The following is a 17,182-nucleotide window of genomic DNA, read 5'->3' as shown; positions in this document are numbered from 1 at the left end:
CGTCCACCAAGGCAAATATTCTTGTTTTCTATCTGACACACTGAGCCTGGGGTCACGCAAACGCGGATCAAGGTCTAGAATATGCATTGTCGTGACTTTATGCGCATCTCGGTGGGGTGTAAGTTCACCGGCTTTGTTGTTCCTTTGCATACATGGGTTGCCTCCCGACTGACTCTACTTGCAAAACTCACGATAACAACTCGGACTGCCATTTTCGTTCACTCTGCCCTTTTCTCTTCACTGTCATGGTCTAACTTGGATCCCCTATCTCACTGCCATATCAGTTTCCCCTGGCCAGGTCTCTCATACGCGCTTGCTCCTGTGTAGATTCGTCTTTCTTACATTGTGCCATTCATCAACTGTCTGTACCAGTCCTTGGACTCTTTTCTGCACCTGTTTGATATACCATGGAAGAACCAATATGATGCCAAGTGCTTGTGTTTTCTTTACTGTGCTCAACCCTACAGGCGTCTTATTTGCATCTGTTTAGCACAAAGGGACGAGTGTCATAGCATTTCACTATCAAACTCTTTTTTTGTTTTCTCCTTGGCTCTCTATGTATACCTGAAGTCCAGGAAATGTACGACACCATCAAACTGTCCACTATCCCTCCTTTTTGTGGCGTTATTTTCAACGTCCTTCTGGTACGTAACAAGAGCGGCCTTTCTCATCATCATCATATAAATACCGGTCTCACATTCCTGGAAAATGCCTCCTCCCTTGGCGCAAAAATCGAGGTGACTCGTGAAGATGACTGCGGTGAATGCCCGTTACATTTCCTTTGTCTTTTTATCAATCGTCACTGTCCTTTTTGGTGTCACATAACCGCGTCCTAGCGTGAATCAAGAACATTCATAATTCATTTAAGCTTCGTCAGAGATGAGCTTCGTGATCTTGCCAATGGCGATGGTTTGTCCCTGTGTACATGTCAAGTTAGCCGCCTGGTTTCTTATGTGGGTTTCTTAAATAATGAAAGCACTCCCCAAAGCTCTCCCCACCACACCATGCTCGGTAGTGGTTCTCTTTGCCCCTGGTTATCTGGAGACAAAGCGGACAAGAGTATGGGGTCAGTAGAATGGGGAAATGTATGTATGGAGGTTGCCACAGGGGCTGGGGGTGAGTAAAACCTACCTGGTCTCTTAGGGTGAAGCGACCCATCTGGGGGTAGTCCTCGAACTTCTCCACGCACACAGCGCCTGCTCCGCCAATCACCTGCATGCGGGCGATAATACTGTCGCCCTTCTTACAGTGTGTAGGTGGGTTCTTGCTCTTGCGGTTGGTTCCCTTTTGGAGCTTGTGTAGAAGGCTGGCGAATGTCACTTCCTCAATGGCGGAGTGGACGTGTAGAACACAGTTGAAGCCAGCAGTCAGGATACTCTTGAGCTCCAAGATGCGGATTTGCGCCTCGAACTCGGTGACAGTGTGAACAAGTCGCTTTGGCGAACACAGCACGAATCCGGGCAAGATGTCGTCCTCCTCGATACCCTTGAGCCTGATTCGCACTTGGTCACCACACTGAGCCAGGTTAACTTCATCTTCCTGCTCGCCGTAGACAGCGGCAGCCTCAACGCTTTGCTTATTGGGCATCATGATCATGTTCATGCCCTTCTTGACAACACCAGCCTCGATCTTTCCCTCAACCATTGTACCAAGATCACGGTACTTTCCATTGACGGGCAACATGAAAGGAGCATTGACCTTACGCTCAAGCGCCTTCATACTGTCGAGGTACTCGAGCAGCGAAGGGCCCTCCCACCAGGGAGCGTCCTCCTTTGGAATACGGGTCTTGATACCCTTCATCTGCTGAGCAGCAATGGGCAAGAAGTAAACGTCGTTCTTGAGGTTGTAACCGGTACCCTTGAGGAACTGAGCGAGTTTAGATGTGCACTCCGTGTATCGCTCCTGAGACCACTCAACAGTGGGGTCGTCCATCTTGTTAACGGCAACGATGAGCTTGTTGACACCCTGAGTCTTTGCAAGCATAGCATGCTCACGAGTCTGTCCACCACGCTCGAAACCAGTCTCGTACTCACCCTTTCGGGCGGAAATGACCAGAATACCAACATCGGCTTGCGAGGCACCTCCAATCATGTTGGGAACGTACATCTTGTGGCCAGGGGCATCGAGGATACTGTAACGACGCTTCTCGGTTTCGAAGAATCCACGTCCAACCTCGATAGTCTTTCCTTGTGTTCGCTCCTCCTTGTTCAAATCCATGACCCATGACAGGTACCAAGACTCGCGACCCAAGTCCTTAGCCTCTCTCTTGTACTTATCCATGGTTCGCTCATCGACCATGCCGGTGGCATACAGAATCGAACCACCCAGAGTTGACTTTCCGGCATCAACGTGTCCCATAAAGATGATGTTGACGTGCTCCTTGCCGTAAATTTCCTTAAGTGTTTCCTGGTCGACATCGGCAGCCTGCTCCTTTTCGACAGCATCGATCTCTCGGGCAGCCGCCTTCTTCTCGCCGGCAGTAGGACTGTTGCGTCCGGAGGCGGGGCTTGGCGAAGTCTTGCCAGAAGTCTTAGTGCTGGCAGCCTTGCCGGCCTTCTCGCCTGTCTTTTCGATAGCCTTGGCGGCTGTGGCCTTTTGACCAGCCTCGGGCTTGTCGGTGGGTTCAGCCTTGGGGGTTTCCTCCTGCTTGACGGGGGTAGCGGTGCCTGATCCAGAGATGGAAAGGACCTTAGCCTTGGGCTTAGGAGCGGAAGTGTCGCCACTGATGCTGATCACCTTGGGCTTAGGGGCGGCGGCGGCGGGTTGGCTAGGAGCAGCGGGAGCATCGGCGGCAGGTCGCTGGGCAATCGTGGGGGCGGCGGGTTGCTGAGATTGTTGCTGTTGTTGCTGGCCATATTGAGGGTAGCCACCACCACCTATACAGCATGTTAGTAAGTCGTCTGTTAAACCCTGGTGTCAGGCAAAATTTTCGGCGCAAGTATCGTACCATAGCCTTGACCTTGGGCTTGGTTGTAACCACCGTAGCCCTGGTTGTACTGGCCGTAGCCCTGCTGCTGCTGAGCACCGCCGTATTGAGGGTAGTAGCCTTGCTGGTAGTATTGTTGCTGCTGGTATTGAGGTGCGTATCCTCCATATGCTTGCTGACCGGGCTGGAAAGTAGCGGCGCCTGGTGTAAAAGCGGCGGCACCAGGTTGGAAAGAGTTGATGCTTGGTTGGAAGCCGCCTTGCGCGGGGGCGGGGTTCATATTAAGTTGCTGTTGAGCCTGCTGAGCGAGGTTCTCATCCTGAGCAGAGGGATCATCCTCCCAAGAGTTAGGGGTCGCCATTTTGATGTGTTTAACGGCGGTAGAGTGGGATATGTCGCGTTGTAGAGGTAAGTGAAGGAGAAGAGAGGGTTTTGCGATCCGTCGTTGCGGTCTAATGGGGGTTGCGGATTTAAAAGGCCCTAGATATGCGGCCTGTTTTGTGGAAAATGGGGCTCGTTTCGATCACTCCAATGTTAAAACAATGCCAAGTTCTTCGAAAGGCTGGATTGGATGCAAGGCACAAATAAGGGTATGGGTCTCTATCTAGAATTCGCCCGAAAGCTGGCGTAATACGATGTAGATATCGTCTTTAGGCAGCGAATAAGCCCAATGATGGTATTCTGTGAATACTTTCCTTGTGCTCTGGTGGGGAGAGGCAAGGTTCAGGTGAGGTTAGGTTGTAAAAATTCCTGCCCCACCATCAATCATGACGCTGCATTACCTGGAAGAAAAAAGTGTCAGAAGGGTAGAGGGGCAATTTAGTGGGCGTCTACTGTGTGTTGAGCCTGGTTCGCACATACCAATATATCGACTTGGGTGAGACGGAACAGGCAGAATCCTGTCTTACAATGACTGTCGACTCTGTCATTGAATTTTATGGCCAATCACTCGGGCCCTCGGCCTTGCAAATTCTACCTTTGACTCGTCTTGACTCATTCTGTGCCTGAAAACTAGCTCATGACGAACTGGGTAGCAACACCAGCCACCGTGAGTCTCAGCACGTGCCATATAAAACGAGGGGCATCCCGGTTTTCTAGCACTGTACACGTTGCCCCTCTATCGTCGCTATAAGTGCACAAAGTCAAAGCTCCAATGCGTTGGTCAATTGCGTGCAGTAAATCAATCAACGCAATAAAACCGTTTCCCAGAAAACTTCCTATGAGGGACGTGCTATCTTGGCTCACTTCATCGTTTTAATCTTATCTGACTTGTATTTGTTTCCCTTTCTGGAAACACTTTTACTAAAAGTGCTTTCCCAGCATGATCAGACATTCAACAACTGTGAACCTAGATTGTCCTGGCCATGGATGAGTTCCTCGCAACAGTTGGCGTCCAGGCCATGAGATATGCCATTCGCTCTGGCATCGCCTTAACGTCATCCTACGCCATCGGTCAATGTTCGCGACTGCTGAAGTCGGTCGAAGACAAAGCAGTTCATGCCGAGCTCAAATCCTTGCAAAATCAGCTCGACAACAAGATAAAGGTGCGTCACGTCGTGAAGCCCAACCGCCAGTCAAGAGAGCAGCTTGACTCAATTTGAGGCCCGATGGAAGTTAACCAGCCTATTGCGTCACAGATCATCTCTCCCGCCATCGACTTGATCGAGTTCAAGTAAGAACCCCATTCGCTCACCAACTAGAATGGTCTAATTCGAGCTACTTGTCCTAGTCCGTTTCTGACATTCTCACTTATTCTAGGTCTGGACGAGGAAACGTGTTTCTCGAGTCAGCTGCGCCCCTCGCGAAGTCGCTTCATAAGGACATCGTCTCGCTTGGGCGGCGCATAGAGGCAGTCACTACTGTCAATTCGAGCAGTAATCGTGTCCAAACGAAGCCATTGCGAGTCAGTCGTGATGACTTGCTGGCCATCGCTTCCGGGATAAAGGCATTGCTAGAGCGAATAGACCGCGAGATCCCGCTTATGCAGTTGGCTATCAGTGCATCTGGAGAGAGCCTTTCGACATCATTACCTGCCAACATATCACCATCGAGATTACTGCAGGCCAGCACTCTACTTACTGTCGGCGATACCCAGTTTGCACAAGATCCAACAAGACCTGTCCAGATTGGTCCAGCGTTTACTCTTTCTTTATACATGCTATTCCTTGGACATGCATCCACACTGATGCCACACGCCTCATCGGGAGTTACAGACACCACAGTCTCTACCAACAACCACTCCTCGGATTCGTCAAGCATGGGTACAAGCTACGGTTTGGGAGAAGGGGAGCGAAAGCCGTTATGGCAAGAGGTCCTACACAAGACACGTGTACGCATCTGCAGGACTCGAAGAGATACTTACTTCGACAGCCAGCGAGGTTACTGCACTGTACCGCTAGAAGATTATGCACTTCCTCTTCCCGAAGCAACTGGTGGCGGCGAATACGCTTATCATCTCGAAATTATCGAAGATCTGGACGATGGCCGCGTGCATGACGACGAGAATGATAGTCAGTCATATGGTGACATCCCACATGCAGGCATTCGCGAATCTATACCGGTACATCAGTTGTCGAAAATCTTCTATACAGATACAGGAAGGATTTTGAACATAGGGTCAGCTACAGATAGCGAGCAAAGACCGGTTTTGCTCCTAAAAAGGGACGTTCAAGTTGGGCCACCTAGGTCAGAGCATGATGATATCAACGGGTTCATCGAGGAACTTGACAGAGAGGGTAACGATGCGGCGTTGGATTCAACCAGCAAGAATGGTGACCAGGCAGACATCGATAAACAGCTGCTGGGAGAGTTCGTCCGTCCTGCAGCCGAGGGCCCAAATATCTCTATTCCTCCCTCGAAGGACTATTTCAAGTGGAAATTTCCTGTACATCTTGATCCCGAGTGGATGGCTCTCGAGGTGTATGAGGAACAAGACGACGAAGAAGATCCCGACGAAGATGATGATGATGACTCTTTAGATTCGGCGAGGCTAGATCACCCAAGAATGGTATCAAAGTCCAGTACTCCTCATCGTGGCAGAAGATCTCTGGATTCAAGGGTGGTTGATCAGATCAAGAGACTGTCGCTGAGTAGCCCTGAGAAGATGAGCTCTTTGCAAGCAGCCATGTCATCACCAACCGAAACAGAGGACTTCGTCGCCCGGTCACCGTTCGGAGCGATTACAACATCATTATCATTGATGGAGATGCTGATACGACTGGCTAGTCTCCAGGAGTTTCAGCAAACGTCTCATCTGTCTATCCCTGATCACATCCTGACATTCTTCTTGGAAGAGACGTCGACTACGGGCTTGGTTGGTGAGACACAATGGAGAGCCCGAAGCGAGGCAAAGCGTCGCATGGGGTTTGACCCTTATACCGATGCCACGACAAGATAGTCGGTGAGCTCTTTCAAGAACTCAAACTCGATTTCGGAGTACTGTGATGGACATTAGTCGAAACACAGTATGGATGCAACACTGCATTACAGGGTTACATCATGAAACATGTCTAATAGCAATCACAGCTCAGTAAAGACAAGAAAAAAAATTTAAAAAAAATCTCGATTTCAATAAAAATACCTATGCTATGCATGTATCAAGGTCTTCTAACTAGTATTAATTTTCATATTGAGAACTGCCAAACATTTCTTGATGGACGCTTACCTACCCTGTGGTGACGACATTTTTGTTTGGTTGACAACCTGCCACCAACTACCGAGTAGGTACTCGCGTACGGATAGTAGGATATGGTTTCACATCCTGTAGCTTGAACACGTACATACATATATAGCTTCGGCATCGACCTAATTCCAACTAACCTTTCAGAAGATTCAACCAGTTCCCAAGTTCTATCACAAAAATGGCTCCTCTCGTCCCTCGGTTCCATCTCTTTGAGATTGATGATCAGACCTGGTACGTACCTACTTCAGGCCAGCCAAAGCTCCACCAGCTCTCGAGCTACGTTACCCAACACATACCTGAGCTTCACATCCAGAGCTCTAGTCAATTGAGATTGACAAGCAGCTTTACGATACATTCTTAGATCTGGGATGTCAAAGCCCGTGCCGTTCTTTCTTACTGATACCGAGTTCTAGGTTTCCTGCATTTCTTCGTGCCCGCGTCCAAGATGGCCTCACTCGTGCTTGGCTCGTTAACTCGCCTCTTCAGGCTCAATCTCCTGCAGGTCTCAGCGCCCAGATCCTGATCAAGGAGCTCAACACGTCTCTATCCGATTTCACCTTCATCGATTTCTGTGCCGGTGGCGGCGGGCCTACGCCCTCTATAGCGAAGACGGTGAACGCACACCTACGCTCCCACGGATCGGACCCTGCTCGCTTCATCCTCACGGATCTTCACCCCAATGTCGACGCCTGGGAGCAGGTCGCCCAGAAGAACCCGCTTCTGACGTACGAGCGTAACTCGGTCGATGCCGCAGCAGCTCCGAAGCATCTTGTAAAAAGGGAGGACGGAACAAAACCGTTCAGACTGTTCAACCTCGCCTTCCACCACTTTGATGACGGCTTGGCTTCTGCGATCCTACGTGATAGCGTTGAGACAAGTGAGGGACTTGCTATCTTTGAGCTTCAAGACCGTTCTCTTGCTAGTGTGTTGATGGTTACGTTGCTAGGCATTGGTGCGTTTCTCAGCGCGCCATTATTTGCGCTCAAGTGGCGATCGCCTGCAACGTTTATCTTCTCGTGCTTGATTCCAATCCTGCCCTTTGTTCTCACATTCGATGGCTACATCTCTGCACTGCGAACACGGACGCCAGAGGAGTTTGAGAGTCTCCTACGGTCTTGTGGTGCCGACACGAGCAAGTGGGAGGTCAAGAGCGGCAGTGATAGGTTTCTCTGGCCTTGCGGATATGTCAATTGGATCATCTGCAAACCCCGTGAAATTTAGTAACGCGTTATAGATAATATACACATCCAACTTCTATTTTACCTGAGGAAAACTAGTTCATCGAAACCACCAGTTGACCGAGGCATTTAAATCTCCACTCTCTCCTACACTCTTTACAGAATGCCAGTAATGGGTAGGAATGAACATAGCATCTCCAGGATTGAGCACGACCTCGTATGTCCCAGGTGGCACGGGACTATCGGGACCAGCTTCCCAAACGGCCTGGTGTAGCTTGTACCGTTCCTCGCCCTGCATCATCTCGTCTGTCCTTATGCGGCTATTGCCTGATCTCTGCAATTCGGCCTGGATTTGTCTGAACAGCCAGTCTCCTGCTCTTGGTGCCATGAGTCTGACGACTTTAGTGCCGGACAACTGGCAGAACAAGTTAGGATTTGGGTCCCGATGCAAAGGCGTATAAGTAGGTGTTATGCCAAGCCATATGCTGGAGCCATATATATCCCCCTTTCCGGCATGCACGACTATTTCTGGAGTGGGAATGTCCTCCTGCAGGGCTTGAGGCAGTTCGGCGATCGAACACTGAGCAATATATAGAGATACTCCTTGCAACCCTTTCTTCCGAACAACGTCGTTGAACTTTAGTACCTCTGTGAAGAGGTGGAGAGGAGCATGCAGTTGAAAAAAGTCCTGGCCATCTGCAGGACCTGTAAAGCACGAGTCCCAACTCCTTGTAATGATCTTGTCCTGCGTTTGTTCTTTCTCGAGATAGTCTCGGAATAAGGCTAGGCTCTCTTTCTGTGCAGGAGTTGGAGCGTATATTTCGTATGGGACCATGGCATCGCGAAATTGACAAAAATACTCTGAAAGTGTTGTCGACGCGTTTCTTAGATCTTTGGAGAACCATTTATCCAAGGCAGGCAGAAGAGGCGCCGGAGAGCCATGGTCGTTTCCAAACACGGTAGGCTTCTTGCTACCAAATAATTGCTCGCGGAATATTTCGACAGTAGTGTGCTCTTTTGGTAAATGAGCTAGCTGGGGTACTTTGTTTCCCTCAAATGAAACGTTCCCACTCATATAACGGCGTGAAGGAGCCGTTTTTGACATATGCCAAACCCATTTTGAGTTGACAGAGAAGACTTTGGGCATCGTTTCTCTAATTGAGTTTAAAGAGTGCAATAAACAAAAGAACGGATTCAACAGCCCATCATTGAAGAATTGAATTCGTAGCCCTTTTTACTGTTTGGGAACTGATGATCGACATGATGTTCTGCATTCGACGTCTTATACGTCCTTTATTGGGCGATCTATGGTTTCTATATTAAGGTTTAGAGATCCATTCGGAATACGGCGAAATGTACTCCCGAACAGAATACTGACCGTATCGGGTTCCTGCTTAGGCTCGCTGTTGCACCAAAATGATTGAATCCTTGTGAAAATCGACATAAAACAAAAATAAATTTCACTCGGCTTTGGTTATTGCTTCACTTTATTATATTCTAATCCAGGTGGGCCGCTCACTTGCTTCAGGTCGTTCTTATCGCGATGCGCTGATTTTCTATGCTGTTAATGATTTTGGTGCAATCACATACATCCACCTACCAACCGATCTTAGCGCATTTGCGTGCCCTGTCCCGTCTTGTCCTGTGCTCGTGGCTCGCGATATCCAATCTGCGCCCCTCAAAATACTCACCACCATCACCCCGCCTCAAGGTAGCTTCACAGCTATCCCATCGACACCGCGAGCCTCAACCCCACGTTTAGAGCTCTCATAACAGCTTGGTTCCCACCGTCTACTTATTGCGATCCATTTGTCCCTCGCACCTGCAGTGCGCCCCCTCAGCCTCGCCACTGGCGTCCGTTGCCCCCTTCGACAACGGAACCGACAACCACCATAGCGACACCATGTCAACCTCTTCGGGCGTTCCCGAGTCCTGGATCTCGAGTTTCTGCTCCCTTCTTGGCCATGAGTACTTCGCCGAGGTCTCGGAGGAGTTTATCGAAGATGACTTCAACCTGACTGGTTTGCAAACCCAAGTTGCCATGTATAAAGAAGCGTTGGAGGTATGTTTATCTTGTCAACGCGTCAGCATTTTGCGGCTTCGTTCGAGGATATAAATTTGCTAACGTCTTATTTTTGCCTCATAGATGATCTTGGACGTTGAGCCAGAGGATGATGAGGACGAGGAGGAGGAAGAAGAGGAAGAGGATGAAAACGACTCCGACCCAGAACGCCTGACCAGGGCATCCAGCGAACGGAGGCACCACCGCATGGCCAGCGACTTGTCTGTCATCGAATCCTCAGCTGAAATGCTCTACGGCCTTATCCATCAGCGCTTTATTTGCTCCAGGGCGGGAATACAGCAAATGAGCGAGAAATATGAGCTTGGCCACTTTGGCTGCTGTCCCCGGACGAACTGTGACCAGGCCCGCACTCTACCTGTCGGTCTTTCTGATATCCCTGGCGAGGACACAGTCAAACTATTCTGCCCATCTTGTTTAGATGTCTATGTTCCCCCTAATAGCCGCTTCCAGACCGTCGACGGTGCCTTCTTCGGCCGCACCTTTGGATCTCTTTTCCTCCTCACTTTCCCCGAATATGACTTGACCAAGCGTGGGATTGAGGTGCTCTCCAGCAGTGGTCCTCGCGTCAACGAAGGTGACGGCCTTATGAATGGCATGTATGCTAAGAACATTGGCCCTGGCTTAGGTCGCGAACGCATATACGAACCTCGAATCTACGGATTCCGTGTTTCTGAGAGAGCCAGGTCCGGCCCTAGAATGCAGTGGCTTCGTGAGCGGCCGACAGATATCAATGAGCTTGACGAAGCTCGCCTTTACGCAGAGCAGAACCCAGACTCAGAAGACGATGACGAGAGCGGTGGTCAAGTTGGCATGAATGGTAGAGTCATGGTTCGTCGACGCCCACCTGGAAACGCCCGCCTTCGCCAGCGACAAACCCAAAATGGCAGCCCCATGGCCATGTCCACAAACGGAGCTGAATCGGAGCTGTGATTTCACGCGACCAATCTCAAAACGTTTTGGGTTTACGACTCCAGCCATTGCTTATGTCGGGAATATTGGTATGGACGGCGAAAGCCTGCCACAATACATCCCGGTACTGAAATGATTGGGTTTTGGCGATACAGTTTAAGGGGAGCCTAGGAAACAAATGTAGACACACTTTGAGAGAGTTATTAGGAGGAGCAGAACAAGGGCATGCCATGCGGGAGTGGAATGGCACCATTGGGTTTTGCAATTAATGCATAGACGGCGTTGAACGTTCGAGGTAGGCAATGGAAAATACACAATGAATGCACATCAAATATCGCTCAACTTGCTCACTCTGTGGTGACTCTCGAAAGGCTTAACATAGGATTTGAATAGTGTCATTCTTTTAATCGTTCAACTTGTCATGTATTATTTTTCATAGACTCTTAAGCATGACTTTTATGAATAGAGGCAGACATGCTGTTCCCCATGCTGTCCGTGTTCGCGCGGTACAATACAATTCACCAAACCTGGGCGATTGCATGCACACCCCGTGTACTCCATCTCACACAGTCGTGACTTAACAAAACAGTTAGACCGAAGACCCTTCTCTTCTCACCATGAAATCATTTACTGGCCCAATTTATTGAGCAAAAGCGCAACCAGCCAAGAAGATGAAGCAGTAAAAGCAAAAAAAAAAAAAAAAAAAAAAAAAAAACCAGCCTATCACCAAACACCCTGCCTTCAGAACCCATGCTAATCGTATACATCATGGCCCTTGTCCGCCGCCCGTTCTATGCTGACAAAAAGAAAAGGGGAGAAATGAAAGAAAGGAGAGGTGCTCAGCCATTGTAATGCTCAGGTTGTGCAACGACTTTCCTGCTTGCACCGAAAGAGAAACCCTGCAATATCAAACTTCAGTGGCATGATGAATTGCACACTCCTAAAAGCCTCGAACGCCAATTACCAATTCCGTTTCCATCATATTTATCGTGTACAGCGCGTGTATTCCAGGGGCTAAAACCATTTAAGCAAAAAGGGGAAAACAGAAAAATCAAAGAAAATAGTCGGGCAGCATATGAGGCGGTTACGGGAGACTGCCGTGTTGAAGAGTGCCAATGCCCAGAAAGAGCAGTCGTCCTTTGGGCAAGACACCATGATGCCACATCTGCACAATGGATAAGACGTCCATCACCAATGTCCAACTCCGGTGCTGTTGAACTGCCTTTTTCGTCCAGGAGAACAAGGGGTCATCTCAGTCATTGTCGGGCTTGGCTTCACCAGCACCGCCTGTTTCTTTCGCGTCTTCAGAAATAATAGCGGTTTCGCCGATGTCCTTGTCCTTCGCATCGTGCTCAGCCCTTGGCGTGGTCTCATCACTGGCCTCTGAGCCGCCTACCAAAGACCTTGGATGGAACCAACCTCCACGTTCCCATTGACCAGATTCGTATAAGCAAGAGTTGCGGACCTCTTCGTCGGAAATTCCCGCAAGGAGAGTATTGAGACGCTTGAAGTCGATTGGCTTGAGAATCCATCCATCAAAACCGGCATCAATGTATTTCTGCTTTTCACGCTCAACGAGCGAGGCCGAAACTGCGAAGACGGGGATGCGATGGTTAGTGTTCGCTAAAGCTGAGTGACCGTGATAATCTGCAGATGCCTCCATTGATCTGATCATCTTTGTACTTGTGAGGCCATCGACGATGGGCATCTTGTTCAAGTTAGTGGCCATGTGTATTTAGTTCGGACTCAAGTAACTCACCTGCATGTCCATCAGAACAACGTCGAACTCGCTTGACCTTTCACGAAAAGCTGCGGCACAATCCTCTCCGTTTACAGTATGATGAACACCATGGCCCACCCTCTCAAGACGCTTCCTCAGGATCTTCATGTTGATTGGATCGTCTTCAGCCACAAGGACTTGAAGATGCTGCTGATCAGTCATCTGAGTCCCTGCGCTGGTAACACTTTCTGTACCAGCCTTGGCTACGGGGCGATCAATGGTCTTCATCTCAAAAAGAACACCGGATTGCTCACTGGGCTGTGGCTTTTGAGGCATATCAGTGTAGTCATCTGGCATCTTGACTGCTCGGATTGGGGTTTTTGAATCCATGACTTCAGTGCTGCCGGGCTCGCTACGAGGCTTAGTCGAAACAGGACTTTGAGGCTGTTGATCGGATGGGCTGGCAGATCGACCATCAAGACTAATAGCTCCGCGAGACTCAGCGCGCATGGAATTTGACCTTGAACCCCTCCCTCCCTGAATGGGAAACTCGGTGCCTTCTCGTTCATTTAGAGATAGCGGCGTTTGGATTGCATTGATAAGTCGATCGGCATCACTCTGATGACTGCCCCGACTACCACGGCTGCTGTGACTTGTATGACTGCCCATGCTACGTTGGCTTGCCCCACTGCCCTTGAGCGATATATCACCGGCAGAAGCCATAGTACTAGCTCTGTCAACAAGCGTTATCTCTCCTTCTGGCGCAGCTCTTAAAGCATCAGGGGCGGTACTGGCAGTGCTAGTGCTGTTGAAAGATTGGTTTCCTCGCCCGGCTGGAGCACTCTTAAGGTGAGAACCGCTGTATTGATCTGATAAGAGGAACGGGAGTTGGACGACAAATCTCGAACCCTGACCAACTTCTGATTTCAAGCGAAGTTGCCCGTCCATGTTGCGAACGATACGCGCAACTACGGCAAGGCCAAGTCCCAGAGTACGCATTTCACGAGGCATATCATCTAATGAACTTGATGTAGGCGCGTCCTCTGAGCTGACCTGTTCGAGATCCCGGAAAAGGGTGTCAAGCTGACCTGCACTCATGCCGATGCCAGAGTCTTCGATGACAAAGTCAACAACGGCCTGCTGATCTCTGATCTCGGACACAAAAACTTCCACCTTGACATGACCCTTATGCGTATGTGCAAAGGCATTTGCTGTAACGTTGGAGAGTGCCTGACGGATTCGTCGTTCATCTCCGTGTACAAACTGAGGCAATCCGGGATGTTGGACGATGGTGTAATGGATTCCCTTTCGCTTCGCATCGTTCAGGAAGGGGCCGGTTGCCTCCCTAATACAGCTGGCAAGATCAAACACCTCGTCTTTGACCAAGTTCTGCCCTTCCTCAGTTTTGGTCAGATCCAGTAGGTCATTGATGACATAAATCAAAGACTTTGATGCAGAATGAGACCTGGCCAAGTTATCGCGAGTTTCCTGATCTAGACTTCCCTCGAGGGCAATCTCTAGATAGTTGATAATGGCATTCAGAGGGGTTCGAACTTCATGCGCAGAGTTAGCAAGTAACAGCCGGGTTAGCTTGCTATTCTGCAAAGCCTTCTCCTTTTGTCTCCAAACTTCGATGAATTTACCGTAAACGAGACAAAGCACGGCCGCAGTCTCTACCTGCTCCTCGTTCCACTCTCTACATTTACCAACAACAGTCTCATGCCACGTCTTGAAACTCTTCCTTGGCTCGAGATAGCCTGCAGTGCCCTCGCGAACAAACTTTTCGTAGGGATTGCCAGCCCATTTGACTTCTTTAATTTGGCCCTTTCGAAAGAAGACAATGAAGTCGCTGCCGCCGACACTCAGTGGGACGTAGAGTAACCCAGCGACAACTTGGAAGCCAGGTGGATATCGTAGATCGGGGAAGTCCTCGCTGACGTCCTGCGATGCAACGACAGATGTAAGTTGACGCATTCGGAGATACTCCAACATAGCGAGTGCTTCTTGACTCTGTTCGACGGGCCCCATGAGTTTGGTCTCACCCTTGATCGACAGCAAACCGAAATCGGCATCGAACAGCTTCAATAAGTCCTCTGATGACGCAATGATATATCCAGAAGGGTTCTTGTCCGTAGGTGCGGTGTTGATCAGCTTGCGAGCTTGCAGTCGCGAAGCATAAGATAGTCTCTCGATATTTCTGGATGCAGTATCTCCCACCAGGCGACACATTTTACGAATAGGGAAAGATACTCGCATCCCGTGATTTCCGTAGGAATGACAAGAAATGAGGCCCCATAGTTCGTTGAAAGCATTAATTGATATCGACATGGAGGATCTTACAGCCATGTTTTTCAGGTATGTGATATGAATAGGCGACATGGCTCGCAGATAGGAGTGGCTCATGTCTAGCGGAATGTCGAGGTCTTCTTTTGTTCGGCAAACAATTCTGGAGGTGTCTTGGTCGCGGTCGTAGAGTAATCGTACTTTGTTGAGCTTGTAGAGATCGCGAGCTTGTCGTGGAATGTCTGATGCTGGGAAATGGAGGCCTTTGTACAAATCCCTCGTCATGGATGTATCGACGAGTTCTGTCACAACTTTGCCGTTGAACGAAGAGTCAAACTGGTAGATCATGACACGATGGAACCCAGTCAATTCTTTGACTATGCCCACTAGGACCTTGAGAAAGGCCTCGAGATTTGTGGCAGATGAAAGTTGTTCTTGGACTTGAGACATGATGTCAAAAACCTGCATGGCGCCTTGTTCACCTCGTCTTTTTCTTGCACTTCTCAGTATCCTCAAAGGCTTACTAAGAACCTCTGTGCTGTCTTCGATCTCCTCCAAAGTCGGATTCGACTGCAACGTGTCGTGGGGGGTATCTGGCGTCATTTCATCCGCAGGCCGCAGGGGGTATTCAACGTCGTCGTCCAGCTCGAACTCGCAAATTATTAAATCAGGGTGTGCCGGATTTATATGGATCGCGCACCAAAGCTTCGTGCTCTTGCATTTGGGGGGTCGAATCGATAAGCTGAAAACCTCGGGCCCATTAATAGCGGGATCTGCGTCTTCGTCACGAATGAAATCGATGTGGTCAAGAAGATTATCCTGTTGCTCTTCCGTTAAGATGTCGAGGAAATTCTTGAGTTGAAATAATTGTTTCGGTGTGTAGCCCAGCATCCGAACAGAATTCTCGCTAACGTATCGGGCAACAAAGCAACCATCGTTCTCTTCGCGAAGAGCGACGAGAACACCGAAAGTTTGAACAGCACCAGGAGCATGGATTGGCTCGTCCTCACAACGCTGAAGGACACCGTCACGACCAGTGATGACGGCATGGCCATCATCAGTCACAACGTGGGTGAACCGGGCAGTTACGTGTGAAATGTCAGCACTGGAGTACCCGGCAGAAGAAGCATCAGGCTCAAGTCCTCCTGCTGAAACATTTGCTGAGGCATGTCCCATCACCCCCGATTCTTCAGTTTCTGTGTCTGCGTCGGCGTCTGCTTCGTTGTCTGACATCGATATATCAAGTTCTAAAGGGGCCGTACTGCTTCCGTGGCGATTTGCATCTAGCTGAATTCTCGACATGGGCCCGCTCATTGTATTTTTCCTTCGCATTAGAGCGTCGATACGCTCGCTGTGGGCTCGTGAATGGTAATTTGCTGGGACTGTATCCGAGCGTCTCAGATCTGGCCCTATGTCAGCTCGGGACGTGCTTGGGACTTTGACAGGAATGCCCCGGCCATCACACTGAGGCAAGGCATGAAAGTAATCGTTGTTGGTTATCTTACTGGAGCTAGGGTCGACGCTAATGACGGATCTTATAGGAAAGACTCTGTCTCCAGAAACATCTGAAGCTGCGGAGTGATAGCCCAATTGCTTATCTGAACTAACACTCCAAGGTGAAAAGGGTGTTTCCGAGTTGGAGACACTATTCTGCTCGCTGGGGGCAGCAGATGAGGCAGCTCGAGTCGTGCGGGTGGGTGTTGCGTTGTTGTTGTTGTGGGTGTTTGTCTGAAGGCCTGGCAGAACATCCGGGCCGCTGGGCCGAAAGGTTGATGAAGATGCCGTCGAGGACTGAGGTGGAGGAGGATAAGATTCAGAGGGTAGAGTGGTAGATGAAGGGTTGTGTTGCTGTTCTTCATTGTCTTTTTGTTCAGGCTGACTGATGTCCTGACCCTCTTTATCGTGCGGCACATCCATGATGGCGTTATCTGGTCGCCCACCGGATAGTTGCGAGGCTGAGGTTGGAAGGATAAGGGCCGAGAAATCGATGAAGGTGGTGGAGATGGTACTCGAGTGGGAGGTGAGGACGATCCTGTCAAGTAGTGTCGCGCATCCCCGTTATAGCCTGTGATACTAGTGAAGGGTGCCAGCAAAAGATCTCACGAGATCAAAGAATTGAAGATGACCAGTCAGAACTAGGGAACACAATAAAAAAGGATCGGCTGTCGTGGTTGTCGTAGTTCTGATAGTCGTGGTCGTTGGCGAGGGCTTGACTTTGACAGGAGTAGCGACGTGGGCTACAATGCGATAGCAGAACCGTAAGTGAAGTCGATTATAGAGAAAAGTAAGGGTCCAGATGCAGGAGTGGCGAGGCTCCAATGCAGGATCAACAGGGGACCGAACACGGCAGAGACCAAACAGTAGGTAGTGAAAAACAGAAGCTATCACAATTCGAAAGAAC

At 49.6% G+C, this 17,182-nt stretch overlaps 6 protein-coding genes across 6 annotated transcripts; 3 read left to right on the top strand and 3 right to left on the bottom strand.

The window, feature by feature from the left end:
* Positions 1-424: 424 nt before the first annotated feature.
* On the bottom strand, positions 425-3,315 carry FGSG_08603 (eukaryotic peptide chain release factor GTP-binding subunit). The gene is made up of 3 exons (XM_011321844.1): positions 2,948-3,315; positions 1,132-2,876; positions 425-917 (listed from the first exon to the last, which is right to left on the bottom strand). The coding sequence occupies exons 1-3, from the start codon at positions 3,285-3,287 to the stop codon at positions 864-866; spliced, it is 2,139 nt and encodes a 712-aa protein (XP_011320146.1). The 5' UTR covers positions 3,288-3,315; the 3' UTR covers positions 425-863.
* Positions 3,316-4,290: 975 nt separating this feature from the next.
* On the top strand, positions 4,291-6,323 carry FGSG_08604 (uncharacterized protein; the record flags this gene model as incomplete). The annotated part of the gene is made up of 3 exons (XM_011321843.1): positions 4,291-4,470; positions 4,564-4,598; positions 4,685-6,323. 3 exons carry the CDS (start codon positions 4,291-4,293, stop codon positions 6,321-6,323), a joined length of 1,854 nt encoding a protein of 617 aa, XP_011320145.1.
* A 503-nt stretch (positions 6,324-6,826) lies between these two features.
* On the top strand, positions 6,827-7,829 carry FGSG_08605 (uncharacterized protein; the record flags this gene model as incomplete). The annotated part of the gene is made up of 2 exons (XM_011321842.1): positions 6,827-6,839; positions 6,970-7,829. 2 exons carry the CDS (start codon positions 6,827-6,829, stop codon positions 7,827-7,829), a joined length of 873 nt encoding a protein of 290 aa, XP_011320144.1.
* A 57-nt stretch (positions 7,830-7,886) lies between these two features.
* On the bottom strand, positions 7,887-8,933 carry FGSG_08606 (uncharacterized protein; the record flags this gene model as incomplete). Its single annotated transcript, XM_011321841.1, has 1 exon — positions 7,887-8,933. The coding sequence occupies one exon, from the start codon at positions 8,931-8,933 to the stop codon at positions 7,887-7,889; it is 1,047 nt and encodes a 348-aa protein (XP_011320143.1).
* Positions 8,934-9,689: 756 nt separating this feature from the next.
* Positions 9,690-11,092, top strand: FGSG_08607 (casein kinase II subunit beta-1; the record flags this gene model as incomplete). The annotated part of the gene is made up of 2 exons (XM_011321840.1): positions 9,690-9,848; positions 9,933-11,092. The coding sequence occupies 2 exons, from the start codon at positions 9,690-9,692 to the stop codon at positions 10,797-10,799; spliced, it is 1,026 nt and encodes a 341-aa protein (XP_011320142.1). The 3' UTR covers positions 10,800-11,092.
* Positions 11,093-12,030: 938 nt separating this feature from the next.
* FGSG_08608 (uncharacterized protein) lies at positions 12,031-16,698 on the bottom strand (the record flags this gene model as incomplete). The annotated part of the gene is made up of 3 exons (XM_011321839.1): positions 14,983-16,698; positions 12,538-14,944; positions 12,031-12,486 (listed from the first exon to the last, which is right to left on the bottom strand). Exons 2-3 carry the CDS (start codon positions 14,899-14,901, stop codon positions 12,031-12,033), a joined length of 2,820 nt encoding a protein of 939 aa, XP_011320141.1. The 5' UTR covers positions 14,902-14,944; positions 14,983-16,698.
* Between the last annotated feature and the right edge of the window lie 484 nt (positions 16,699-17,182).

The sequence above is a fragment of the Fusarium graminearum genome, chromosome 2 (genome assembly GCF_000240135.3).
Source record: "Fusarium graminearum PH-1 chromosome 2, whole genome shotgun sequence".
Taxonomy (NCBI): Eukaryota; Fungi; Ascomycota; class Sordariomycetes; order Hypocreales; family Nectriaceae; genus Fusarium; species Fusarium graminearum.
Note: the sequence above shows the minus strand (reverse complement) of the source record. Positions and strands in the feature narration are given on the sequence as shown.

Bases quoted from the DNA above. Each gene is read 5' to 3' on its own strand.
- FGSG_08603 (XM_011321844.1), bottom strand. From the start codon at position 3,287: ATGGCGACCCCTAACTCTTGGGAGGATGATCCCTCTGCTCAGGATGAG. The intron at 2,877-2,947 runs GTACGATACTTG...CATGCTGTATAG, and splicing joins AGCCCAAGGTCAAGGCTATG to GTGGTGGTGGCTACCCTCAA. The intron at 918-1,131 runs GTAGGTTTTACT...ACATGTACACAG, and splicing joins GCTTCACCCTAAGAGACCAG to GGACAAACCATCGCCATTGG.